Here is a 27,269-nt window from a genome sequence, read left to right as displayed (position 1 = left end):
AGGGGCACTTTCTTTTGGCCCTCTTGTCCAATCTTTTTGAAACTTGGAGGGTATTTTGGGGAGAGGCACAAGATGCTGTACTGAAAATTTGGTGCTTCGACCCCAAAAAACAGCCCACCCAGAGCCCCAGATACCCACAGATCAATTCTACATGATTTTCTATGGGAATAAATCTCCATAGGGAATAACAGAGTCCCCAGCAGACATTTCCCTCCCCTCCCCCCGCTTTCTGACGACCCTGAAGCGGGGGGAGGGCCTCCAAACCGGGGGATCCCCTGCCCCCACCTGGGGATTGGCAACCCTATCTGGCGGGGGGGGGCATGTTTTTTGACATAGAGGCACCAAGTTTGCAGCATAGCATCCTAGTGCCTCTCTTATGCTTATCACACCCTTGCTCCTGGCCCCAACCCCAGAGTCTCCTGGCTCCACCCCCTAATCCTCCAGATATTTCTTGAATTGGACCTTGCAACCCTATCTGTTCGTGACTAGTTGCCCTTGTAGCTAAGTGGAACATCCATATTCAGAGGTGGTCTACCCCTGAATATCAATTGCTGGGGAACAGGACCTGGCATAGCATGCTTATGCTGGGTTGCCAGCTCTGGGTTGGGAAATACCTGGAGATCTGGGGGGTGGGGTAGAACCTGAGGAGGGTAGTGTTTGGGGAGGGGAAGGACTTCAGTGGGATATGATGCCACAGAGTCAAACTTCCCGAGTAGTCATTTTCTCCAGGGGAACGTATTTCTGGAGATCTCTTGTAATTCCAGGAGATCCCCAGCCACCGTCTGGAGACTGATATTACAGCATCATCAGCAATATTACACCAACAGCAGCAATGGATTGCCGTGGTAACTATCCATTTCGATCGCCTTCTTCAGGCTACAGTGCCCTACGTAAAGCCTAGCACTGAGACGTTTTGAATCCGACAAAGGGTAACCCCTAACGAAAGACTGTTGATCTCTGATGCTCCAACTGCAACTGTCTGCACAGCAATTGTAAAAGCTGGAGAGTGTCCTAAGCACAAATTTGAAAGAAATACTGGGTTATTCAATCCTTGAACTCAAGGCTTTACCTAGTGTACTACAGCCTGAAGAAGGCAAATGAAATGGGTTGTTACCTAGGCAATCCATTGCTGCTGTTGCTCTAATATCAACTTTCTATTGTAATTCATGAGCCCTGTGGCACAGAGTGGTAAAGCTGCAGTACTGCAGTCGGAGCCCTCTGCTCACGACCTGAGTTCGATCCCAGCGGAAGCTGGTTCAGGTAGCCGGCTACAGGTTGACTCAGCCTTCCATCCTTCCGAGGTCGGTAAAATGAGTACCCAGCTTCCTGGGGGGAAAGTGTAGATGACTGGGGAAGGCAACGGCAAACCACCCCGTAAAAAGTCTGCTGTGAAAATGTTGTGAAAGCAACGTCACCCCAGAGTCAAAAACGACTAGTGCTTGCACAGGGGACTACCTTTACTGTAATTCTGCCAATTGTGTTAAATTCTGGCATCAAGTGTGTTTTTTTTGTTAATAATACTAATATCAAATTGTTTGTTTCAAAATATAGAATAGCAAGCCAAGACTTGTATTAACAATTGCTGCTCCTATACAGTTTTTCCTTTTGTTATAATCAGGGCCTTTTTTGTTGCAGGAATTCCTTTGCACATCAGGCCACACCCCCTGATGTGGCCAATCCTCCAAGAGTTTACAGTAGGCCCTGTACGAAGAGCCCTGTAAGCCCTTGGAGGATTGGCTACATCAGGGGGTGTGGCCTAATATGCAAAAAAGTTCCTGCTACCAAAAAAAAATCCCTGGTTATATCACCACTTTTCTGTATAGCCATATTGTTTTTCGTATAACTTCCCATCTGGAGTTTGGCCACCTTATGTTCACGGTGTGGTTTTGGTGCAGGCGAAATGGCAGCATCCAAAGGGTTAACCTTCCTCCCCTGCAGCTTCCACTTGGCTCTGTTTTGCTTGCCTCTCGTAAAAGAGTATCTAATTAGGCTAACAGTCTGGAAATTAAATCAGGAAGCCTCCATAATGTCTGCCCTCTTCTGCATTTTGGATGCAGCCCAGCGGGTTCTGGCGGTTTTGTGCTGGAAGGATTAATTGCTCCCCTTCCAAATGAAGGATCCAACCCTACCCCTGTCCGCATGCACAGCATCCACCCGTGTCCTCACATCTGATTGCACATGCACGTGTGTGGGTTTTTTTGCAGAAAAAGCCCCGCAGAAACTAATTTCCACATTAGGTCACACCCCCTCATATCACCATTGTTTTGCACAGGGCTTTTTTGTAGAAAAAGCCCAGCAGGAACTCATTTGCATATTAGAAGAAGATATTGGATTTATATCCCGCCCTCCACTCCGAAGAGTCTCAGAGCGGCTCACAATCTCCTTTCCCTTCCTCCCCCACAACAAACACCCTGTGAGGTAGATGAAGATATTGGATTTATATCCCGCCCTCCACTCCGAAGAGTCTCAGAGCGGCTCACAATCTCCTTTCCCTTCCTCCCCCACAACAGACACCCTGTGAGGTGGGTGGGGCTGGAGAGGGCTCTCACAGCAGCTGCCCTTTCAAGGACAACCTCTGCCAGAGCTCTGGCTGACCCAAGGCCATTCCAGCAGGTGCAAGTGGAGGAGTGGGGAATCAAACCCGGTTCTCCCAGATAAGAGTCCGCACACTTAACCACTACACCAAACTTGCTATGCCCCCGACACCAAGCCAGCCAGAAGGTGGAGGTGGAAAGAAATCAACTTGAACTTTAAATGCATTCTCCAAGCTTGGCTTGGCTTGGAGAAGTGATTTAAAGAAACTTTAAATGACTTCTCCAAGTTGGCCAATGGGGCAGTGGAGGCTTTGAGAGCCACACAATAGGTGTGAAAGAGCCACATGTGGCTCCTGAGCCACATTTTGGCCACCCCTGAGCAAATGACTGTTTTGGAGGTTGGGCTCTATGATGTTATGTCCCTCCCCAAACCCCACCCTCCACAAGCTCCACCCCCAAAATCTCCAAGTATTTCCCAACCCAATAGGCCTCCCTCCTCTCCCAAACTTCCTTTCCCAGGTACAACACCCAAATCTCCAGGTATTTCCCAATCCAAACTTGGCAAACCTACACTTGTTCACACAGTCCTGCTTTCCCACTGCCCAGCTCGTCTTCAGATGTCCTAATTTAACTCTGTCACTGTCCGCGTCAATGCCTTGTGTATGCACCAAGTCTGCCAGCCTCCCAATGGACTAAGACTGCTGTGTGGAGACTACAAGAAGAAGATACACAGCTCCAGGTACAACAAGAATCCTCCCCTGTATAATCGTGGTAGGCTTCGGCTACTGGGGAACATTTGCGGTGATTCCCACATAAACACAAGTGCTTGCAAATAAGACTGTAAGTTCCTTGGAGTCTGGTTTGGCCCCATTACAAAAGTGATCATTATTAAGGCTGTAAGCTCTTTGCAGTTTGGGTTGGTCCCATTTCAAAGTGATAGCAACAAACAAGACTATATGTTTTTTTAATTCAATGTATTCTCCTTCCTTGGAGGTTTTTAAACAGAAGCTAGATGGCCATCATAGATCCCTGTGGCTCAGAGTGTTAGAGCTGCAGTACTGCAGTCCTAACCTCTGCTCACGACCTGAGTTCGATCCCGGCAGAAGCAGGGTTCAGGTAGCCGGCTCAAGGTTGACTCAGCCTTCTATCCTTCTGAGGTCGGTAAAATGAGTACCCAGCTTGCTGGGGGGAAGTGTAGATGACTGGGGATGGCAATGGCAAACCACACTGTAAAAACTCGGCCGTGAAAAAATCATGATGTGACGTCACCCCAGAGTCAGAAATGACTGATGCTCACACAGGGGACTACCTTTAGATGGCAATCTCTGACAGCAACAAGGATCCTGTGAATTTAGGTGGTGGTATTTGTGAATTTCCTGCATTGTGCAGAGATTTAGACTAGATGACCCTGGAGGTCCCTTCCAACTCTATGATTCTATTCATCGACCTGAGGAAGATTTGAAACAGTGTATTGGATAGGCCTTACCGTAGTTCATACTTTATATGAAGTATGATGTAGCCCTGATGTAGCCAATCCTCCAGGAGCTTACAGGGCTCTTCGTACAGAGCCTACTGTAAGCTCCAGGAGGATTGGCTACATCCGGGGGTGTGGCCTAATATGCAAAGGAGTTCCTACTACAAAAAAAGCCTGGGCCAAAAGATTGAGTTGCCAACTCCAGGTTGGGAAATCCCTGGAGATTTGGAGGGGGAGCCAGCAGAGGGTGGGGTTTTGGGGAGGGGCATCAGAGGGATATAATGCCTAGAATCCACCCTCCACAGCAGCCATTTTCTCCAGAGGAACTGATCTCTGCAGTCTGGAGATCACTTGTAATTCTGGGAGCTTTCCAGATCTTACCTGGAGGTTGGCAACCCTGTCAAAAGATAATGGCACAAGATTATCTCTTTTTAACGCAGCCAGCTGAACTGTTTGGTCACCGGAGGTGATCAGAGAAGCAAAAAGCATCTCCATTTTGGGATGAACTAGGATTTGATTTGGTGGTGGAAAGTGCCATCATTCCGAGGTGGTTTGGCATTGCCGGCTTCTGCACAGCAACCCTGGGCTTCCTTGGTGGTCTCCCATCCAAATACTAACTAGGCCAAGGTTCGCTTTTTACTTCACGGGAAACACAATTTTGTTATTACTCACGTTGCTTGCTTTTTACAGGTTGCGATTCAAATCAGAGAGGCTTTTACTCATGCATAGCCCACAGCTATTTTATGTCATTTAACTTTTGCTGGGTTTTTTTTAAGGTTTTATTATATCCTACAGTGTTACTGTTGGTTTTAAAGTATACTGTACCCTTATATCAATGCCAATAAAGGTCTATGGTATTATTATTATTACTAACTAGGCCTGACCCTGCTTAGTTCACAAGATCTGGTGAACTGAGAAACCTATTGGAGAACACTTTAACCTTCCTGTGCGTTCAATGGGTGACCTCAAAGTAGCTGTTTTACTGCAAAGGAACTTCAAGAATGGAGAGAGAAATTACTGAATTACAAATTATCATGAAACGTGGAACAAACACCTCCCCAGGACTGAACAGGGATATTGGGGTTTTTTTATCTCATTACATATGTTAAACCATATGGTACTCTCACTGAGTATAGCTGTGCATCCACAGTGTTCCAATGTATTTCTCTTTTAAAACAGTTATCAGAATAATGGGGTTTTTTTGTGTTGACATGCTCGAATGAGGGATGTGGGCTGTTTGTCTCATTACATATACTAAGCCACCTTCCACTATATTTTAATGCATCCTGTTTTTCTAATGGCTAACTTATATTATTTCTCTTTTAGAACAGTATATCAGAATATTGGGGGGGGGGGGTTGTTTTTTGTATTGACATACTCCAATGGGGGATATCGGCTGTTTGTTTCATTGCATAGACTAACCCATCCTCCACTGTATTTTAATGTCTTTCTTTTTTTTTCTAATGGCAAACTATAATGGATGTTATAACCTCTTGAGAAACCATGCCCTCTGTTTAAACTAACAAAGCCAGAATGTTACCTAGATTTATGGCACTTCACACCTACAACAGCAGTCTGCTTTTTATCACCCTCCAGTGTTGTTTCAGCCCTGCTTTGTTCTAACACTAACAAACACAGATCCCTATTTATGATTCTTTTAATCTGCCCAAAACATTCCCATGATTCCACATACCAACTCACTGCCCACTTATATTAAGAACAGCTGCTTGCCATTCCCGTTTTGCCTGATGAAGTCTGCTTAAGAGCATACGAAAGCTTACATTCTGAATAAAACTTAGTTGGTCTTAAAGGTGAACTTGTCTACTGCTTTGTTCTATTGCTTCAGACCAACACAGCTGCCTACTGGGAAAGATCTGATGAGATCCGGCTAGCTTGGGCTATCCAGGTCAGGAGTCAGACTGATTTGCTCTGGCTTAAATGAGATGGATCGATGCCAGCCTTTGAAAACGAAAGGGGATACACGAAGTTGTCTGCTTCCAATCAGCACTTTCACGCCCTCCAACCCCCACCCCCCACGTCAACACAAGCATGTTATTCGCCTCTCTCCAATTCCATCTCCTGGCTCTCTCTCTGATTCTGTAAGCAACCTTTCACTGCCTTTTATACCTGGCTGTCCAGCCACACCCCGTTTATTTATTTGCTTTTTTATTTATACACCCAAGGTGGATTTATAGACTCAAGTGCAGAGGTGGCGAAACTGTGGCTCAGGAGCCCCATGTGGCTCTTTCAGACATATTACGTGGCTCTTGAAGCCTAGACCACCTTGTTGGCTGGCTCAGAGAAGGCAATGCTCTCTTTACATCACTTCTTCAAGCCAAGCCAGCTGGCGGCTTGGAGAAAACATTTAAAGTTACTTTCTTTCTACCTCTCTCCCCTCCCTATCTATTTGCCTCCCTCGCTTCCTTTTTAAAAAGTGCAAAGCTTCTAAAAAGTGCAACTGCATTAATTAATGCAGGGGTGTCAAACTCGTTTGTTATGAGGGCCAGATCTGACATAAATGAGATCTTGTTGGGTCGGGCCATGTCAGGTCAGGTCAGGCCATGTATATACCTATCTATGATTAGGTAGCAGATATATAAATTCTTAAAGGACATAGACAAACACAATTAAAGATTTTTTTTTTAAAATGCTTAAAAGTTCACCAAGCAGGACTTTTTTTGAGCAGGAACGGACAGGAACGCAGTTCCAGCTGGCTTGGTGTCAGGGGGTGTGGGCAAATATGCAAATGAGTTCCTGCTGGGATTTTTCTACAAAAAGAGCCCTGCCACCAAGTAATTTTAGATGGGGTTAGACCCAGTGTGGCTTTTGTGTGGCTGTGCAGATTAAATTAACATTGATTCAGCTACAGCTGCCACCACTGTTGGTTTTATTCTCTCTCCTCAGTAGATTTTTAAAATTATCCCTCTTCTCCCCAGCTCTTGGGCATCAGATGTATGGTTGGCTCTACCTTCTCTGGCAGCCATTTAGCAGTTGCGGCCCACCACTCTGTGTAGGGTTGCCAAGTCCAATTCAAGAAATATCTGGGGACTTTGGGGGTGGAGCCAGGAGACATTAGGGGTGGTGCCAAGATCAAGGCTGTGACAAGCATAATTGAACTCCAAAGGGAGTTCTGGCCCTCACATTTAAAGGGACGGCACACCTTTTCAATTCCTTCCTTCCATAGGAAATAATGAAGGATAGGGGCACCTTCTTTTGGAGCTCATAAAATTGGACCCCCTGGTCCAATCATTTTGAAACTTGGAGGGTATTTTGGGGAGAGGCACTAGATGCTATACTGAAAATTTGGTGCCTCTGTCCCCAAAAACTACCCCCCCCAGAGCCCCAGATATCCGCGGATCAATTCTCCATGATATTCTATAGGAATAAAACTCCATAGGGAATAACAGAGTTCCCAGCAGACATTTCCCTCCCCTCCCCCCGCTTTCTGACAACCCTGAAGCGGGGGGAGGGTCTCCAAACCGGGGGATCCCCTGCCCCCACCTGGGGATTGGCAACCCTAACTCTGTGTAAAAATTCCAGTGGTGCCCACAGGTTGGGGGACCCCTGATTGAGGAAGTTTTGCCTGCTAACAGCTGCATTTTGTTCTTGTCGGTTTCAACTGCAGGAATAAGAATGTTCCATTTTAAAGAAGAAGAAGAAGAAGAAGATATTGGATTTATATCCCGCCCTCCACTCCAAAGAGTCTCAGAGCGGCTCACAATCTCCTTTCCCTTCCTCCCCCACAACAGACACCCTGTGAGGTGGGTGGGGCTGGAGAGGGCTCTCACAGCAGCTGCCCTTTCAAGGACAACCTCTGCCAGAGCTATGGCTGACCCAAGGCCATGCTAGCAGGTGCAAGTGGAGGAGTGGGGAATCAAACCCGGTTCTCCCAGATAAGAGTCCACACACTTAACCATTACACCAAACTGGCTCTCCACACCAAACTGGCTCTCCTTATCAATTTTATTGATAACATATGGTAACAATTTCCGTTAATAACTTCTTTTCATCTATCCCATATGCTTCTTTCTAATCACCCCTCCCCCATTACTTGACCCCGCCAGTGTTATTTACTCAAAATACTAACATTAAAAGGTACCCTTAATTACTAAGAACTAAAATTAATATTCTTCTTTCTTCTAAAGTTTAATCATTATCAAAAATTGTCCAAAGTCCTTTTACTTTCCACTTGTCTTCTACATAACTTCTAAATTTTTTTCCACTCCCTTTTAAAATCTTCTAAATCATAGTCTCTTAAAGTTCTTGTTAATTTGTCCATCTCACTCCATGTCATAATTTTTACAATCCAATCCCATTTTTCTGGTATTTTTTCTTGCTTCCATAACTGCGCATATAGTGTCCTAGCAGCTGAAAGCAAGTTCCAAATTATAGTTCTATCTTCTTTTGGAAATTTTTTCATTTGTAACCCCAACAGAAAAGTCTCTGCAACTTTCTTGAATTCATATTCCAAGATCCTAGAAATTTCTTGTTGGATCATCTGCCAATACTTTTTTGCTCTTTCACAAGTCCACCACATATGGTAGAAAGAATCTTCATGTTTTTTGCATTTCCAACATCTGTCTGGCATCTTGTTATTCTTCTTTGCCAATTTTTTAGGAGTCATATACCATCTATACATCATTTTAAAACAGTTCTCTTTAATACTCTGACACGTTGAAAGTTTCATGGAGTTCTTCCATAAATATTCCCATGTATCCATCTGTATTTCTTTATTTATATTTATTGCCCATTTAATCATTTGAGATTTCACTACTTCATCTTCTGTAGACCATTTTAAAAGTAACATAAGTTTTTGAAATTAATTTTTCATTATCTCCAAGCAGAACTTTTTCCATTTCTGTTTGCTCTCGTCTTATTCCTTCAGTTTTAATATCATTTCCCACCAAACTCTTTATTTGTTGCATTTGAAACCAATAGTATTTGTTATTCAACTTCACAGCAGTTTTCAATTCTATTTTGCCACTTTGTATTTTTAATAGTTGATTGTATGACAGCCATTTTTCCTCACCTGTCTCAGCTGTTATTTTTATCACTTCTGCTGGCACTATCCATAATGGTTTTCTTTCATCACTATATTTTATATATTTCATCCAGGTATTCAACAAATTATTTCTTATATAATGGTGAGAGAAAAAACTATCCATCTTTTTCTTCCCATAATACATATAAGCGTGCCAGCCGAATTTATTTCCATGACCTTCCAACACTAAAAGTTTTTTATTCAACAGCGTCACCCAGTCTTTTATCCACACTAAACAAACTGCTTCATGATATAATCTTAAATCTGGTAATTGGAATCCTCCTCTTCCTTTAGCATCTATTAAAAATTTCATTTTAATCCTTGGTTTCTTCCCAGCCCATACAAATTCCGAAACCTTCCTTTGCCATTTGCTAAATTGTTTACTGTCTTTCACAATCGGAATAGTTTGAAACAAATACATTATTCTCGGCAAAATATTCATGTTAATTGCAGCTATTCTTCCAAGCAATGACAAGTTAAGCTTATTCCATTTTATCATATCTTCATCCATTTTACGCCATAGCTTTTCATAGTTATTTTTGAACAGGTCAATATTCTTCATTGTTATTTCCACACCCAAATATTTTACTTTAGAGGTAACTTCACATCCTGTTAGTCTCTGCAACTCCTTTTATTTATTTACTTGCATATTTTTACATAAAATTTTGATTTTTCTTTATTAACATAAAATCTCACCAGTTCTCCATATTCTTGTATTTTAGCTAACAACAAAAGTGTTACTTGTGTAGGATTTTCATTTATAAACATTATATCATCTGCAAATGCTCTATATTTGTAAATAAATCCTTTAACTCTCTATTTCCTTCTATTTCTTTATCATCTTGTATTTGCATCAATAAAATTTCAAGAGTCATTATAAACAACAAAGGTGAAAGCGGACAACCTTGTCTTGTACCTTTGCTGATTATCATTTCATCTGTAAGATCTGCATTTATACATAACCTTGCACGTTGTTCAGTATATATTGCCTTTATCATTCTTATAAAGTTTTCCTCCAACTCTATTTTCTCCATTACTGCAAACATAAAGTCCCAGTTCAAATTGTCAAAAGCTTTCTCTGCATCCGCAAAGAATAATGCAACTTCCTTCTCTGGATGTCTTTCATAATATTCTACAATCTTTACAACAGTTCTAATATTGTCTCTTATTTGCCTTTTAGGGAGAAATCCCGCTTGGTCTTCCTTTATAAAATTTATCAAATATTGTTTAAGTCGTTCTGCCAAAATTCTTGTATATATATTATAGTCATTATTTAGTAATGAAATTTGTCTATAGTTCTTTACATTCATGACATCTCTATCTTCCTTAGGAATCAAAGAAATTACAGCTTCCTTCCATGTATTTGGTATTTTCCCTTTTATTCTTATCATATTCATCAATTTTTGAAGTTTTGGTACTAATTCTTCTTTAAAAAATTTAAATTTTTTTGCTGTATATGCATCTGGCTCAGGTGCTTTTCCAACTTTCATTGCATTAATTGCTGCTTCAATTTCTATTTTTTCAATTGGATCATTCAAATTTTTTTTCATATATTCAGTTAAGGGTGTTATTGTAATCTTTTGAAAATACGCTTCCATCCTTTCCTTCTTTACTTTAACACCTTTAAATAATTTAGCATAGTACTTGAAAAATTCTCTCTTTATTCCTTCTTGATCTAGCATCCCTCTTCCATCAACCACAATTTTATTAATAATTTTACTTCCTCTCTTTTTCTTCAGTTGCCAGGCCAAATACTTTCCAGGTTTATTCGCTCCCTCAAAGGACTTCTGTTGTAATTTTTTCAAATTCCATTCCAATTCCTTATTTAACAAATGTCTCATTTGTGCTTGTAGTATTGTAATCTCTCTTATAAATTTCTTTTGTCATATATCTTATAACCACATCTCTTGGTAAGTTATTTTTCTTGGCATATGATGAATTCACTCTATACATATAATCATACATATTTCTAGTCCCTTCAGGATCTTCCTCCAAGAAATCAGCAATTATTTTTATGACATGTTCTTTTAAGTCTGTCTCTTCTTCTTCAGGTACTCCTCTCAGACGTATTTGTGTCTCCATCAATTTACAGTCATGGATTGTTATTTTTTCTTGCATTTTTAATAAGGTGGAATCCTGGAATTAACTGCAGGAATAAGAATGTTGACCAGCATCACCGAGGGGCTTCTGTGTTGCCTGATGGGCAAAACCTCTAACGCTGTTGGGCCTCTGGAAAGCATTGAGTCCAGTGATGGCTACAGCTTTGTGGAAGTGAAGCCTGGGCGGGTCCTGCGGGTCAAGCACCTCGCTCCGGTTCAGCCTGCGGGGACAGAGGAAGCATCCCCACAATCCGGAGCCGTACACTGCAAACGCCGGATCACGGTCTACCGTAATGGACAGATGGTCATCGAGAATCTAGGCGATGCTGTGCGCTCGGACATCCTCCACTGCCAGAACGGCTCTGAACCCAACAGCACTGTGGAAGTGGAAGTCTCGGAAACAAATGGCACAGCAACGCCCTCCGCCACCCCCTCTGCCACCGCTGCCAAACGCCGCCGGCGCAAGCCAAAGAAGATAATCAACATTGACTGCACCAAGTACATTACCAGCTGCAAAGGGACCCATGGTGATGTGGTCCTTTTTTTCATCCACGGCGTGGGAGGCTCTTTGGACATCTGGAAGGAGCAGCTGGACTTCTTCTCCAAGCTGGGCTACGAGGTCGTGGCCCCAGACCTTGCGGGCCATGGCTCCAGCTCAGCCCCCCAGATTGCTGCTGCCTACACGTTCTATGCCCTGGCCGAAGACATACGCAGTGTGTTCAAGCGTTATGCCAAGAAGAGAAACATCCTCATAGGACACTCGTATGGGTAAGAAAAGAAGGGGGTGGGTTGGAATAATAATAATATAATAATAATAAATTTTATTTGTACCCCGCCCTCCCCTGCCAAAGCAGGCTCAGGGCGGCTAACAATACGGTGGAAGAGGTGGGGGCCCTATCCCATAAGTCTCCTGCGTCCTCCGGTGAGGGACTTTTGTGCGCGCGAAGAACACATGCGATGTGATGACATCACTCGCATGTGTCATCATCATGCAAGTGACATCACATACAGCCATCCTAGGTGTTTCTGGGAAAACTCTATGTTTTTCCTGGATGCTGTAGCAATTTGGGAGGGAAAACTCTACGGTACAATAGGGAAAGCCATAGAGTTTTCCTGGAAACACCTAAAGCGGCTTGCAGGCACGTTCTCAAAAGCCCCTTTGACAAAGCAGTGAGGGAGAGGCAGAGGCAAACTTAGCAATGACACCAGCAGCAGCCAGACTAGGCAAGTCGGGCAAAGAGTGGCTCAGTTAATGGCTGCACATGCAGGCTGGGAGGGCTGCAAGCAGGGGGGAAAGTGGGGGGGGGAAGCTGGCCCCGGGCTTCTAAAGGCATGGGGGCCCATAGGCCAGTGCCTACGTGGCCTAATTATTAATCCAGCCCTGGTTGGGGCCCAGTGGTGGGCCATGAAGCTTCTAGAAGTGAGTTCTGGGCCACCCCTCCCTAATGTCCACTCCTGCCTTTTCCATGGCTCGTCAGTATTTTGGAAACTGAGAACTTGACCCTGGGAACAGCATCTTCTATGTAATATATTACTTGGTATTTTTTCTTCACATATATGTGTTGATCAAATAGAACGTTTCCCAATGGTTGCTAGAGTGAATTTCTTAGGATCTTAGGGGGGAATTAGAGGAAGTAACAGAGAAGGAAAGGGTGATCAAAGGCTGAAATGCTCCATGTGTAAAGGCTGTGTATGTTGGAATGCCACTTGCTTAGGGTTCAAAAACATCTGTTTAGCTACTGTAGAAAACAGAATGCTGGATGGGTTCATAATTTGCCTAGGGTGTCAAAAAACCTTCAGCCAGCTTGCCAGCTTGGGTCACCATACCAAGAAAATTTGGACTTATGGGCAGGGGTGGAATTCTAGCAGGAGCTCCTTTGCATATTAGGCCACACACCCCTTGATGTAGCCAATCCTCTAAGAGCTTATAAAAAGAGCCTTGTAAACTCGTGGAGGATTGGCTACATCAGGGAGGTGTGGCCTAATATGCAAATGAGTTCCTGCTAGAATGCCACCCCTGTTTTATGGGTCACCATACCAAGAAGGCTAGGAATTGCTCTGTTAATGTACAGGAGACAGCTGGGTGTTCTGTTTCTCACCCCCACCCCCAACAATTTAGTCACCTTCAGGGCTTTTTTTGAGCAGGAATGCATAGGAACGCAGTTCTGGTTGGCTTGGTGTCAGGGGGTGTGGCCTAATATGCAAATGAGTTCCTGCTGGGCTTTTTCTACCAACCCCCCCCCCTGTTCACCTTCATCTATTTGTTGACTATATTTGTATGCTGCTCTCTCCAAAACTTATCCAAGGTGGTTTTCTGGTTGTTGTTTTTTAAATATCAAATCTGACCCCAGTATCAACCAACAATAAGAACAGACTGCAAGAGCACAGAAAGCATTTTTAATAACTCCCACAACAGACAGGGCTTTCAGTTAAAACAAAAACAAAAACTGATCAAGAAGTATCAAATAGGCTCCTTCCTCAAAGAACTTACAATCTAAAATTCAACATACCAGCTGGAAGGCAGAGTGCCCTTTAAAGAAGGCAGGAATCTACAGTTTCTCTCTTTTTGTTCTCCTTAGGTGATTTCCCCAAAGTTGTCTTCTTTCCTCAATTGCATACCTCCTCTCCCCCCACCCCATCCTCTGCAGGGTCTCCTTTTGTACCTTCCTAGCCCACGAGTACCCAGACCTGGTTCACAAGGTCATCATGATCAATGGTGGGGGGCCAACAGCTCTGGAGCCCAGTCTCTGCTCCATCTTCAACATGCCCACCTGTGTCCTCCGCTGCCTCACGCCTTGTCTGGCCTGGAGCTTTCTCAAGTGAGTAACTAAGACCTTGGGGGCCTAGGGTGGCCAGGTCTGGCTTGGGGAATTCCTGGAGATTTTTTTTTTGGGGGGGGGTGGAGCCTGGGGAGGGACTTTAGTGTGTATAATGCCGTACATCCCACCCTCTGAAGCAGCCATTTTCTCCAAGGAAACAGATCTCTGTCACCTGGAGATCAGTTATAATTTGGCATGGCAGGGCTTCTAGTGTCCTGGCCCCACTGGTGGACCTCCTGATGGCACCTGGTTTTTTGACCACTATGTGACAGAGTGTTGGCCTGATTCAACATGGCTTCTCTTATGTTCTTATGGCTTGGTATCTCCAGGCCCCATCTAGAGCCTGGCAACTCTATGGCAGCCAAAGGAAGCATTGTTGAGGGGGGGGTGGCAGGTGCAGGTGGAAACAGAAGGTCAGCTGGTGCTGATTCCTCATCTTCTTTCCTCATTGACTGCACATAGAGCATGCTGATAGAAATGCTCTACTATTCTGCACACTTCCCATTCCCTTCTCCATCTCCCAGGCAAATTAGCTCAGAGGTAGAACTTGGCATCTGCATGTAGGAAATTCAGAATCAGTCCTCAACATCTCAAGGATAGGAGTCAACAAGAAGATGCCAAGGAACATATCACACATGTAAAGGGGATTCCTAATGTTACTGTTGAGAGGGAAGACAGCATGGTATTAGCACATTCTCATCAGATCTTGGAAGCTGAGCAAGATCTGTACTTGGATGGGAGACCACCAAGGAAGACTCTGTAAAGGCAAGCAATAACAGTCTGCCCCTGCTGTTCACTTGCCTTGAAAGCCCCTTGCTGGGGTCACCAGAAGTTGCTTGCAACTTGACAACATGTAAAGTTTCTCTTCCACAGCACAATTTTTTTAATAATCAAAAATCTGGAGAGAAATTTGGGTGAGAAGCATCCCAGCTGAAGTTTGTAATGCCATATTGCCTACGTAACCTCTTGGCTTCCCATGTCCTCTGCAGGGCTGGCTTTGCTCGCCAAGGTGCCAAGGAGAAGCAGTTGCTGAAGGAAGGGCATGCCTTCAACGTCTCATCTTTTGTACTGAGAGCCATGATGAGTGGGCAGTACTGGCCGGAGGGAGATGAGGTCTACCACGCAGAGCTAACAGTGCCGGTGCTGCTGGTGCATGGAATGCATGACAAGTTTGTTCCCATTGAGGAGGACCAGCGTATGGCTGAGGTACGGCTTGCAAATGGGGCTATGTTATGCTGGGCCCGTAACCTGTTGGGAGTTAACTGATTAGTAAGTCCAGTATCCCATCTCAAATTTAGCAGAGTACATCTAGGCTACATGCAATATAAGCCCTTTGTTCTTAGTGTGCTGCCAGAGTTCCAAAGTTACACAGAGCTACTTTACAGTTTCAAGACTAATAATAATCCTTTTATTTAGGAACTACATTTTAGATAGTGTATAGAAGAGAAAAAGACGAAGAAGAAGAAGATATTGGATTTATATCCCGCCCTCCACTCCGAAGAGTCTCAGAGCGGCTCACAATCTCCTTTACCTTCCTCCCCCACAATCTCCTTTACCTTCCTCCTTTACCTTCCTCCTATATGGCCGAGGACCTGCCTACCTAAAGGACCGCCTCTCCCCATATGTACCCCGGAGAGCACTGAGGTCTGGTTCTCAGAACTTATTAACAATCCCTGGGCCAAGAGAAGTTAGGTTGAAGGCCACTAGGGAGCAGGCCTTCTCGGTGATAGCCCCTCGCTGGTGGAATGATCTCCCAGAGATGGTGCGAGCCCTGCGGGACCTGAACCAATTCCGCAGGGCTTGCAAAACATTTCTTTTTCAGTTAGCATTTGAGTCACCATGTGGTAACTAAGACAGAACCTGATTAATGAATGAATAGACACTTAGCCATCCTAAGTACATCATTTTAGCACCTATTTTTATATCTTATATGTTTATATGTTTTTATGTATTTTAAATAATTTATTGTAATTAATGTTTAAATTGTTATGTTTTATGAATCACGGGACTCCCATGTCTATTATTGTTTAATGTGAATCATGAGACTCCCGTGTCTGTTAGCCGCCCTGAGCCCGCCTAGCGGGGAGGGCGGGATATAAAAATAAAATATTATTATTATTATTATTATTATAAGTCTAGTTCACCACCTAGTGGTGCATAAAACTAAAAGAGCTAGGATTTGTGGATGCAAGACAATCTTGGAATCTCCTGGCTATACTACGCATAATGCTATGTGATGCTAACAGCTTCATATATTCAGTATTTTGAGCAACTATCTGAGCTAAACAAGAAGCAAAAAGAAAAACCAAGCCCACTTTTGGACATTAAAGCAGTCTAAACAACTAAACACACCTGGAATCTGCAAAAACTTTTTATTGTAGAGCTTAAAAGACAAAAAATGTTTTGACATATTGCCTTTCTCCACAATCCTTTCACAAAACTTAATCCAACTGTCCCATGCTGTACAATCAAAATATCAGAAGGGCAGATAAGATGGCCATGTGTCATTGAAATATAGCTAGCCGGTCATTCTTGACAGGTTTATTTCCAGTGCCACGACACACCAATTACACTGGTATTTGCTCTTGCTGGTATTTGGATAGGAGATCTCGAAGGAATACCAGGGCTGTGATGCAGAAGCAAGCAATGGCAAACCACCTCTGAAACATCTCTTGCCTTAAAAACAAGTCTAGCTTGTCACCTAGTGGTGCATTATGCTAAAAGTGCAAGAATATCAGTGGGTAAAATAACTCACTAAAAATAATGTGCAGATTCCATTTAACGTTAACTCACTGGGGTTACTGGTCAAGAGGCACATCCTCATGTCTTTAACTTAGGTCTCTTCCAAAAGCAGCATATATAAGCTAAGTCAAGCAAGACATAGTTCTTGAAAATTCTTCTATCACTATCTGTTTTAAGAAGAAGAAGAAGATGATGATATTGGATTTATATCCCACCCTCCACTCCGAAGAGTCTCAGAGCGGCTCACAATCTCCTTTACCTTCCTCCCCCACAACAGACACCCTGTGAGGTAGATGAAGATATTGGATTTATATCCCACCCTCAACTCCGAAGAGTCTCAGAGCGGCTCACAATCTCCTTTCCCTTCCTCCCCCACAACAGACACCCTGTGAGGTAGATGAAGATATTGGATTTATATCCCGCCCTCCACTCTGAAGAGTCTCAGAGCGGCTCACAATCTCCTTTACCTTCCTCCCCCACAACAGACACCCTGTGAGGTGGGTGGGGCTGGAGAGGGCTCTCACAGCAGCTGCCCTTTCAAGGACAACCTCTGCCAGAGCTATGGCTGACCCAAGGCCATGCCAGCAGGTGCAAGTGGAGGAGTAGGGAATCAAACCCCGTTCTCCCAGATAAGAGTCCGCACACTTAACCACTACATCAAACTGGCTTTTAAGGCTCAATGAGAAAGATAGGTTGTAAATTAAGTAAGCAAGTAAGCAAATAAATACTGTCATGTTCCTCCCCTGGATATATATATTTATTCTGCAGATGGCAACTCTAGAAGTGTCCTTACTTGGATGGCCCAGGCTAGCCTGCTCTTGTAAGATCTTGGAAGCTAAGTAGGGTTGGCCCTGATTAGTACTTGGATGGGAGGCCATCAAGGAAGTCCGGGGTTGCTATGCAGAGGCAGACAATGGCAAACCTTGGGTGGGAGACCACCAATGAAGTCCAAGGTTGCAACCCAGAGGCAGGCAATGGCAAGCCATCTCTGTTCATCTCTAGCCTTGAAAACTCTAGGGGGTCACCATAAAACAGCTGCAACATGACCCCACTTTCTCCCGCTGGGTCTCGAGGTGCATTTCTTGTTTCAGGGGGTTGGACAGAAAATGACCCGTTTCAGTTTCAGCACCTGGGGAGTGGAGTCATTGTAATAAACCGGTTTTCCTCCCAACCTTGTCTGCAGATCCTCTTGGTGGCGTTCCTGAAGGTGATCGACGAGGGCAGCCACATGGTCATGATGGAATGTCCAGAGACAGTCAACACGCTCTTGCATGAATTCCTGCTTTGGGAACCAGAAGAGATTCCAGCAGGGGATGGGACAGAAGCAGAGAAGAAATAAAAGGCCATGCGGAGCACACACAAGAGAGACCTGCTTCCCTTGATGCTTCCCCAGAAGGAGGGGTTTTCCTGATGGGAGTCAGTAGCGGCAGAAGGCTTTTCTGTGGGGAGAAGCCCACCCCACCTCAGGGGAAAGCTGCTGACTACGAGCAGGGTGGATGGAGCAGAGGCTGAGCGCTGTGGACCAGCGAACTCTCAGATGATGCTTGGGAAGGGAAGGGAGAGCCTACCCGCGCCAAGCTTTCATCTGGATTCCTTTGTCACGTCCTCATTCATTTCTCACGCCCCCGCTTCGGGCAGGCTGGAGAGAGATGGCTGCAGCTCAGCCTCAAAGGAGTCGCTCTGGATATGAAACTGACAGCAAAGACAGGAAGTGGGCCAAGATAGTGGCCCAGAAGAGACCTTTCCTTGACTGGGCCAAGATAGAGGCCTCTTCTGGGGTTTGGCTCACCCACCTAACTTGGACACAGAAAAGACAACTGGGATTTGCCATGCCAGAGAGGAAAACAGAACAGATGGGACTGAAGAGCTCGGAGAACCCGTCTGTTTTTTTGAAGGGTTGTGGTATATCAATCTTGGCCAAAAGACTCATTGCAGTGGCTGAGTTGGGAAGGATGCATCAACTGTAGTAAGGGTGATGCACTAACTCAGCTGCAACTAGAAACAAGTCCATGCCAGGTTTCTTTCACCTGCCCTGGGGAACATCCTCTGCCAAGGTGCCAAATGACCACTTTGGGGCTGCTGTTCTTACAGTGCCGGACACTGCAGCAGCACAGGTGCAGGTGGGGTTACCCAGTGTTAGTGATACATAACAAACCTGTCTCAGAGATGTTACTTCTTGTCCCAAATCAGGGGTCCTCAAACTTTTTAAATAGGGGGCCAGTTCACTGTCCCTCAGACTGTTGGAGGGCCGGACTGCCGTTACTGTACAAGGCCGTGGGCCGTCAGTTCTCCGTCTTCTGCATCTCTCTCCCTTCCCCACACCACACACCCCGGCCTGGGAACTCACCTCACCTCGGTATCACCTCACACTCTGTCTCCGCCGCCTCAGCCCAGTGCCGGAAGTGTGCGTTGCTAACGCGAGTTTAGGTCGAATGTCACTTCCGGTCTGATTTTGCCATAACCCGGCGGGCCGCATAAAAGTCCTCAGCGGGCCGCATCTGGCCCGTGGGCCGTAGTTTGAGGACCCCTGTCCCAAATCTTTAGCCCCCTAAGATTCTGGAGCCTGCTCACAGATGGAAGATCAAGTGCTGCCATTTCTCCCATTTATGTAAACCTTACGAAACGTTCACCTACCTTGTAGGCTGAATGCTGACACTTCTGACCTTGGGTTCAAAAAGCAAAAGGCAAGTACAGTGGTGGACCGTTGGCTTTTACGCCACTACTTCCACTATGCAAGCTGTACGCAAACACGTGCTTCTCTTCCTATTTGCGAGGAGGAGAAACAAGTAGAAACAATGCTTTCTGGAATGAATTTCCAGGAGATTTTTTTGGAAGAGGTGTAATGATAAATCTAAAAGATTGGTTTCTGAAAATGTCAGAACAACACAAAAGCCTCCAGGGAATCCCATTATCTAAGAATTGGGTATATTATTGCTGCTCTTGGATATCTCGTGGGCCTCTTGGAGGTACCATCACAAACACTTCATGTACTATAGCGAGGGTGTGCCCAGTCTCAACACTTTTGTCTAGAAATGTAGGGGAGGGACGGTGGCTCAGTGGTAGAGCATCTGCTTGGGAAGCAGAAGGTCCCAGGTTCAATCCCCGGCATCTCCAAAAAAGGGTCCAGGCAAATAGGTGTGAAAAACCTCAGCTTGAGACCCTGGAGAGCCGCTGCCAGTCTGAGAAGACAATACTGACTTTGATGGACCGAGGGTCTCATTCAGTAGAAGGCAACTTCATATGTTCATATGTTTTTCCTCCATCCCCTTTTTGTTTGCTCTTGGAGTAACCAAAGAGTCGTGGCCTGATCTCACAGTCCCTGTGCAAGGTTAATTTTCAGATCCTCCTCCTCTTTGGACGTTGAGTCTCCATGAATAACATTCCTAATGGCGCCTGAGCGCAAGGGCTTATGAAAAGCCAGGAGGGACACATCCTTACTGCTTCGGGTAGTGTGGAAGAACTTCCTATATGGTAGAACACATGTTAAACACCTACTGGGTAAAATATTCGGCCTCAGCCTTGTCCAGTCCCTGTAGACCACAAAATAAATATACCGACATGCTTGGTTGGTTTTTATACTACATTTAAGTCTGAATGACTTCCCTCTGCCCATCATGGCTCACTGCACAGGGCATCTTGGCCCTTCATTGGAGATGCATTGGAAGGGCAGAATCTGCTCTCAAAGGCCTTTTCGTCAGCCAAGAAAGCTGCTTTTTGGATTCCTCTTCTGTTCATCCAAGTGAACATGATGTACTTGTTGATGCCAACCAAAAGCCAAGTGTTATCCAGGAGCACGTGTGAGGCAGGGATTAGCTCTGTGAAGAGAGAAACTTCACTGGAACATTAGTGCTCAGAGTACTTTGGAGAACCAAGCATTTCTTCCCAGCAGGGCTTTTTTTGTAACAGGAACTCCTTTGCATATTAGGCCGCACCCCCTGATGTAGCCAATCCTGGAGCTTACAGTAGGCCCTGTAAGAAGAGCCGTGTAAGCTCCTGGAGGATTGGCTACATTGGGGGTGTCTGGCCTAATATGCAAAGGAGTTCCTGCTACAAAAAAAGCCCTGCTTCCCAGGATAAGCTGCTGCACTTTGAATTATGTTGAGTCTGGGAGGCTTTGGTTAGTCACAGCCATACCCAAATTCTATGCTGCTGCACTGACTTGCATTCTGCCATCTTGGCACTCCCTCTATTACAGGGGTGGCCAAAGTTAGCTCTCCAGATGTTTTTGCCTACAACTCCCACCAGCCCTATCCATCAGCCATGCTGGCTGGGGCTGATGGGAGTTGTAGGCTATAAAACATTTGGAGAGCTACCGTTGGCCACCCCTGCCCTATTGAATGTGTGCTGGACACAATCCAGTGCAAGTTAGGCGCTCTTAAATCCAATTGACTTGAAAGGCAAACAACTAAGCACACGTTGAACTCTTTTGGGGGGCTTTAAGGTACTTCATTTGGGCTCAATCACTTCCACTGTTATTTTCAGTCAGAGCTAAAAAAGAAAATCCTAAACTTAACCAACGGACACCCTCCACTTCACTGCTGTCTCCTCTGAAGCTGGTATAAACCAGCCTTCAACTGTTAGGGTCAGGTCATGTTTGCATCCATTTCACTGACACCTTCAGCAAAAACTGCAAAGCAGATGTTACTAGTTTTGGAAGTGAAGCATCCCCTTTGAGCAGAACTGCACTTCGCTGGTTGTTAAAGGAACCTCTCGATCTGGATCCAAGTGGAAAATCCAGATCAAAGCAGAGGCCTTTTACACTCAAGACACTGGCACAAACACATCTGTCATACATTGGGACAGATGTGCCATTTCTTGGAGAGTCTTGTGCCACTCATGGGTAACTGCTTCATGATATCTCCAGAACCTAAAAGGGTATATTGCCAAAAGGCTTTAGGTACCTTGGGCATGAGCCATTCCTACAGGGCTAGTTCAGCCTATCAGACCTTGCAGATGTAATCAGTTTAAGGATGAAACATGCCCAGCCCACATGTAGAAGAAGAATGTAAGAGCCCTGTTGGAACAGACCAGAGGTCCATCTTGTCCAGCATCCTGTCTCACACAATGTCTAGCCAGTTCCTCTGGAGGGCCAACAACAGGGCAAAGATGCCAAGGTCTTCCCTGATAAGAATGTAAGAAGAGCCCTGCTGGATCAGACCACTGGTCCATCTAGTCCAGCATCCTGTCTTATGCAGTCGCCAAGCAGTTCTGGACAGCCAGCAACAGGGAATAGAGGCCAAGGCCTTCCCTCATAAGAGCCTTGCTAGATCAGACGAGTGATCCCTCTAATCCAGCATCCTCACACAGTGGCTAACCAGTTCCTCCGGATGGCCAGCAACAGGGCACAGAGGCCAAGGCCTTCCCCTAATGTTGTTCCTGGTTCCAGGATTCAGAGGCTCTGCACCTCTGAATGCGGAGGTTTCCCTCAAGTCATCATGGCTAGAAGCCGCTGATAGACCTATCCTCCATGAATCTATCTTAAGAATCTCCAAAATATAAATCTCTAAAAATACCCGTCATCCCCCCCCCCCAAAAAAAATTAAGTAATATTTGAAGCAGCTTTAAGGAAAAGGCATCTCTGATTTCATAAATCCAATACTTGCCCCACTTGAAGTATTAATACAGTTCGCTTGGAGAACCCTAAGCAGGCTCTTTCCTGGCTAAATCTAGCTCAAGAAACTCCATATTCAGAGGCACCTTGGTATGCCAGAAATCAAAGCCGCATCAAATCCCTCCATGAGACCAAGTTCCGTCTTCCATCATTCACTTAAGAACATATGAAACTGCCTTATACTGAATCAGACCCTCGGTCCATCAAAGTCAGTATTGTCTTCTCAGACTGGCAGCGGCTCTTCAGGGTCTCAAGCTGAGGTTTTTCACACCTATTTGCCTGGACCCTTTTTTGGAGATGCCAGGGATTGAACCTAGGACCTTCTGCTTCCCAAGCAGATGCTCTATCACTGAGCCACCGTCCCTCCCCAAATTTTGTTCAGCTCACTGTAAGGTTACAAGCTTTGGGTGGCAAATGCAGCGACCAAGTCTCGTAACCCCACAAATCATGATGGAAGAGCAGATTTTTGATCCTGGTTAGGAGCAATGGAAAAAGTCGTTTAAAAGATGTTTTTACACTGTGTTCTTTGGGGACTGTTAACTGCCGTTCTCTCACCATGGTGTCTGTTGAAGTTCACTCTCGGGAACTCTGAAATCCCCTCTGCTTTCGGAGCAGAGAATGTTGTACACAAACTCACCATCTGGACAATGAATAGGACTGCACAATAGTGTTATTCCAGACTCTCAAATAAAGTATTATATTCTCAACTGGCATGGATCCTTTTTGACTCCAGGAAAAAGTGAGATTGTCATGGTTGGGCAGGTCACACAAGCTTTGCCCCATCACTTCGATGCTGGAGGGGCAATGATTTGTACACAGAATTTAGGGTTTATGAGAATGGGAAAAGGGGAAGTATAGACACACTCTGCTGCCCTCGCGTGGTCCGGTTGTTTCGCTCCAAAGGCAAGAAAAGTACTGTATTCATAGAGGCAGAACCGCTCAACAAGTTCAATCCAGCTAGTTTGGTGTAGTGGTTAAGTGTGCGGACTCTTATCTGGGAGAACCGGGTTTGATTCCCCACTCCTCCACTTGCACCTGCCGGCATGGCCTTGGGTCAGCCGTAGCTCTGGCAAAGGTTGCCCTTGAAAGGGCAGCTGCTGTGAGAGCCCTCTCCAGCCCCACCCACCTCACAGGGTGTCTGTTGTGGGGGAGGAAGGTAAAGGAGGTTGTGAGCCGCTCTGAGACTCTGTCCTTGAAAGGGCAGCTGCTGTGAGAGCCCTCTCCAGCCCCACCCACCTCACAGGGTGTCTGTTGTGGGGGAGGAAGGTAAAGGAGATTGTGAGCCACTCTGAGACTCTTCGGAGTGGAGGGCGGGATATAAATCCAATATCATCATCATCATCTTCTTCTTCTTCTATTGATATCTAAATGGTGCATCCAATATCAAGATTTTTGGGAACAACCAATAGGCACTGTGCCTTGAGTTCCTCAAAAGGAGGTGGGGTGATGCGATTCAAAGAGTAGTTGAAATGACATGAGGCAACAATAGCATTCAGGGGTGTCAAACTCATTCGTTATGAAGGCCAAATCTGACATAAATTGGATCTTGTCGGGCCGGGCCATGTGTGTACCTATTTAAGATTAGGTAGTGGAGACGTAAACCTTATAAAGGACACAGATGGTTGCAATTAAAGATTTTTTTTAAAAAAAAACCTTAAAACATGCTTAAAACATTAACACTCATTGGTCTTAAAAGTGCTTTCTTTGTATCTGTCCTATGGGATCCAGGGAACTGGGCAAAGGAAGCTCTGGCTCTTTCCTTCCTTCTCCAGGGAATGAGGATGGGGAGGAGCCTCAGCCAATAGAAGGAAGAGAGGCCTTGGCTCAGTAACTCTGCTGCGTGATTGAGAAAGTCTGGCAAAGCAAGCTATCCCTCCCCCGCTTCCTCCCCAAGGGAGGAGCCTCAGTTAATGGAGAAAATAGAGGTTTTGCTCTTTTGCTCCTGTGCGATTGAGCAAGCCTTGCAAAGCAAGCTGTTATATAGAAGGAAGCCAGAGAGAGGGAGAAGAAAGCAGATGACAGCCAGTTGCTTGTTAGCCTGATTCAGCCCCTGAGCCGCATGTTTGACACCCCTGAGCTAGATGACTTTTTCTAGGAGCTAAGTAAGAAGATATCAGAATGTCAGAGCAAAAGAGACTTCAGGTGATATATCCATGGAAGAGCTCGTGCTGTTAGCTATCAATACCTAAATGGAACCTCTGTGTTCAGAAATCATCTACCCCTGAATATCAAGAAGAGGTAGAACTGAGTGCCATTCATCCACAGGATAAAAAGAGAAACAGAGCTCATATAGATTGGCAAAGCTTTCCTGCAATTGTGCAGAACCTGCACCGAGGGGTTGCGTGTTTAGATGCTCGAAGTTGCCTGGTCCTGTTTCAGCCGACACTCAGTGTGCAGAAGGAGTAGGTTTGTATACTCTGCTTTTCCACTTAAAGCAGATTATGATCACATTCTCTTCCTCTCCCCACAACAGATACCTTGTGAGTTGGTGGGACTGAGAGAGTTCTGAGAGAACAGTGACTGGCCCAGGGTCATCCAGCAGGGTTCATGTGGAGGAGGAGTGGGGAATCAAATCCAGTTCTCCAGATTCATTGCTCTTTACCAATGCACTATGCTGGCTCTCTTCAAAAGGACATTTTAAAAAGGAGTCCATTCATTTTGTGCACTGATTTCCAGAGATCCCGAGAAAGCAAATCAGTTCATTAAAGAGCTCCTTCCTCCTTCTGAGACTGTGGGCTGGACAGATCAAGTTGCCTCACTTGGTCAAAAGCAGATTTCATGTTTGTTAACTTTTACTTTTGATGCTGTGAAAAGAAGAACACAAAAGGTAAGAACAGGGCCAGAAGTCCACAGCGAGCATCGGCGAGAATGAAATAGTCAACATCCAGAGCCCAATTTTAAGCAATATCATTTAATGCTGCCATGGTCAAAGAAGTATCAAAAAAGTATAAAACCTGCAAAACTATAAAAGCATTTATGGTAGTCTAAAACTGGCCACTAGGGATAGACACAAACCTAAAAATTCCAGTTCAGTCAAGCAAAAAATACCCCGAACCAAACTGGCCAGGTCAGATCTCCCTTTTTTCTGGCCACAAGGGTAGGGTAGCGGGGAATCGCCTGGGAACAGTTAAATGGCTGATAGTTTCGAAGTGCAGGAGGGAGTGAAATTGATGACTTTAATGGCTTGCAGTGGGGACCTGCCCCACTGTTAGTCCGAAATGGCTGCCAGTCATTTCAGTGGTCAGTTTTGGTTTCCCCTGCTTTGAAGAGGGGGCGGGGGGGATGACCAAGACTGGTGAAATGGCTTGCAGCACAGACCCACGCTGCTCAGCTGTTAGGTTTAAATGGCCCAAACAGCTGAACCAGACCAAAGTACAGTAAATGTTTGGGGAAAGTGCCTGGTTTAGGGGCTATGAACTGGTTCATGCACATCCCTACCAGTCACTACATAAAAGTGTGTTCTCAAAACTGTCTCTCACTTGCCCCCAGGGCCGGCCCGACGCCCTGGGGCGCCCTAGGCAGACTTGCTGCCTGGTGCCCACCCCAAAGCGCCCCTCATGGCTCCCCCCTCTGCAGCTCTGCGCCCCCTTCCCGCCCCCCCCCCCGCCCCCGGTGCTCCGCTTGCCTGCCCACTGCTGCTAAGCGGCAGCACTCTGCTCGCTCTCTTCCCCCTGGGGCTCGCTGGCTAAAAGTAAGTTTAGCCGGCAAGCAGCCCGCGCCTGCGCGTTTTGTTAAGAGACAAAATGCGCAGGTGCGAGCTGCAAAGCCGGATAAGCTTACTTTTAGCCGGCGAGCAGGGGGAAGGCAGTGAGTGGAGCGCCTGGGTGGGGGGCAGGTGGGATGCTGCACCGGGGGGGGGGGAGGCGGGTGGGATGCTGCACTGGCAACCCAGAGGGGGCTAGCGGCAGGGAGGGGGGGGGAGGGAGGCAAGCTAAGTGCTTGCCTGGGGCACCAGGGGGGCAAGACCCTGATTTGCTGCCTCCCGCCTCTTGGCGCCCTAGGCAGTCGCCTAGTTTGCCTAGTGGGAGAGCCGGCCCTGCTTGCCCCGTAGAAAAAGATGACTGTTTTGAAGCAGGGGGAAACGAAACAGACCGGTGAAATGCCTTGCAGCACAGACCTGCTCCGCTCAGCTGTGTTAGGTTTAAATGGTCCAAGCAGCTGAACAAGACTAAACTCTGGTAAATGTTTGGGCAAGGTGCCTGGTTCGGGGGCTCTTAACTGGGCTAAGTGCCTGCCGAATTCTGTCTCATGAACTGGTTCGTGCCCATCCCTACCAGTCACAACAACATAGAAAAGTGTTCTCAAAACTGGCTCTCACTTGCCTCGTAGAAAAAGATAGCCTGATTCTTTTTTTATTAAAGAAAATGAACATTTCATCTGTCTACTTCCAGTAGTGATTTCATTTCCAAAAGGAAATTTCCTGAGAAAAAACCCACAAAGGAAGAATTCCGGCACCCTTCACAAGCGGGCTGGAATGCAAGAAAAATGCTATCTTCCAGTGTTTCTAAAAAGTAACCTTATTGCTTGATGCTTATGAATTGTACATAATCCCTAGCAATATGAAAAAGGAGGCAGTTTAGCAACTAAGGGTGGGGGGTAGGGGAACGATTCACAGCGTGGAAGGGGGGAAGCAACACAGCATTCCAAACGTGTCTTTCCAGGGAGACTGGATCTCTCCGAAGGCAGGCATCACACCAGGCCTGCAACCGTCCATCTAGACTTTTAAGTGTGATTCCTTGCAATCCTGGCCTTGGGAGATACAGCCGCAACCAGTTCCACAGTACCAACAAATTCCCTCTTCGGTCTCTAGGAATCAGCAGATTGCCAAGGCCTATATCACAGTTAAGTCCCAAGTCCTTGGCTGCTACCGAGAGGATTCCAGTGGTCCTGTCGACTGGGCGCCAGCAAGACTGGTGTGCAGCGTCAGTGGCTGCTGGCCAGGCCAACAA

The 27,269-nt window shown here is 45.6% G+C and overlaps 1 protein-coding gene across 1 annotated transcript in view; it reads left to right on the top strand.

Moving 5' to 3' along the window:
- Positions 1–18,227, top strand: part of ABHD8 (abhydrolase domain containing 8) — a 35,537-nt gene extending 17,310 nt beyond the window's left edge. Inside the window, exons 2-5 of the mRNA XM_060232682.1 lie at positions 11,202–11,916; positions 13,797–13,967; positions 14,957–15,173; positions 17,893–18,227. Of these exons, the coding sequence (XP_060088665.1) occupies positions 11,210–11,916; positions 13,797–13,967; positions 14,957–15,173; positions 17,893–18,048 (1,251 nt within the window). The 5' untranslated portion in view covers positions 11,202–11,209 and the 3' untranslated portion in view covers positions 18,049–18,227. The remainder of the gene's footprint in view (positions 1–11,201; positions 11,917–13,796; positions 13,968–14,956; positions 15,174–17,892) is intronic.
- Positions 18,228–27,269: the final 9,042 nt, after the last annotated feature.

This window comes from Heteronotia binoei, chromosome 2, assembly GCF_032191835.1.
Source record: "Heteronotia binoei isolate CCM8104 ecotype False Entrance Well chromosome 2, APGP_CSIRO_Hbin_v1, whole genome shotgun sequence".
NCBI lineage: Eukaryota > Metazoa > Chordata > Lepidosauria > Squamata > Gekkonidae > Heteronotia > Heteronotia binoei.
The sequence above is the reverse complement of the archived record's forward strand: the minus strand, read 5'-3'. Positions and strand labels throughout refer to the sequence as shown.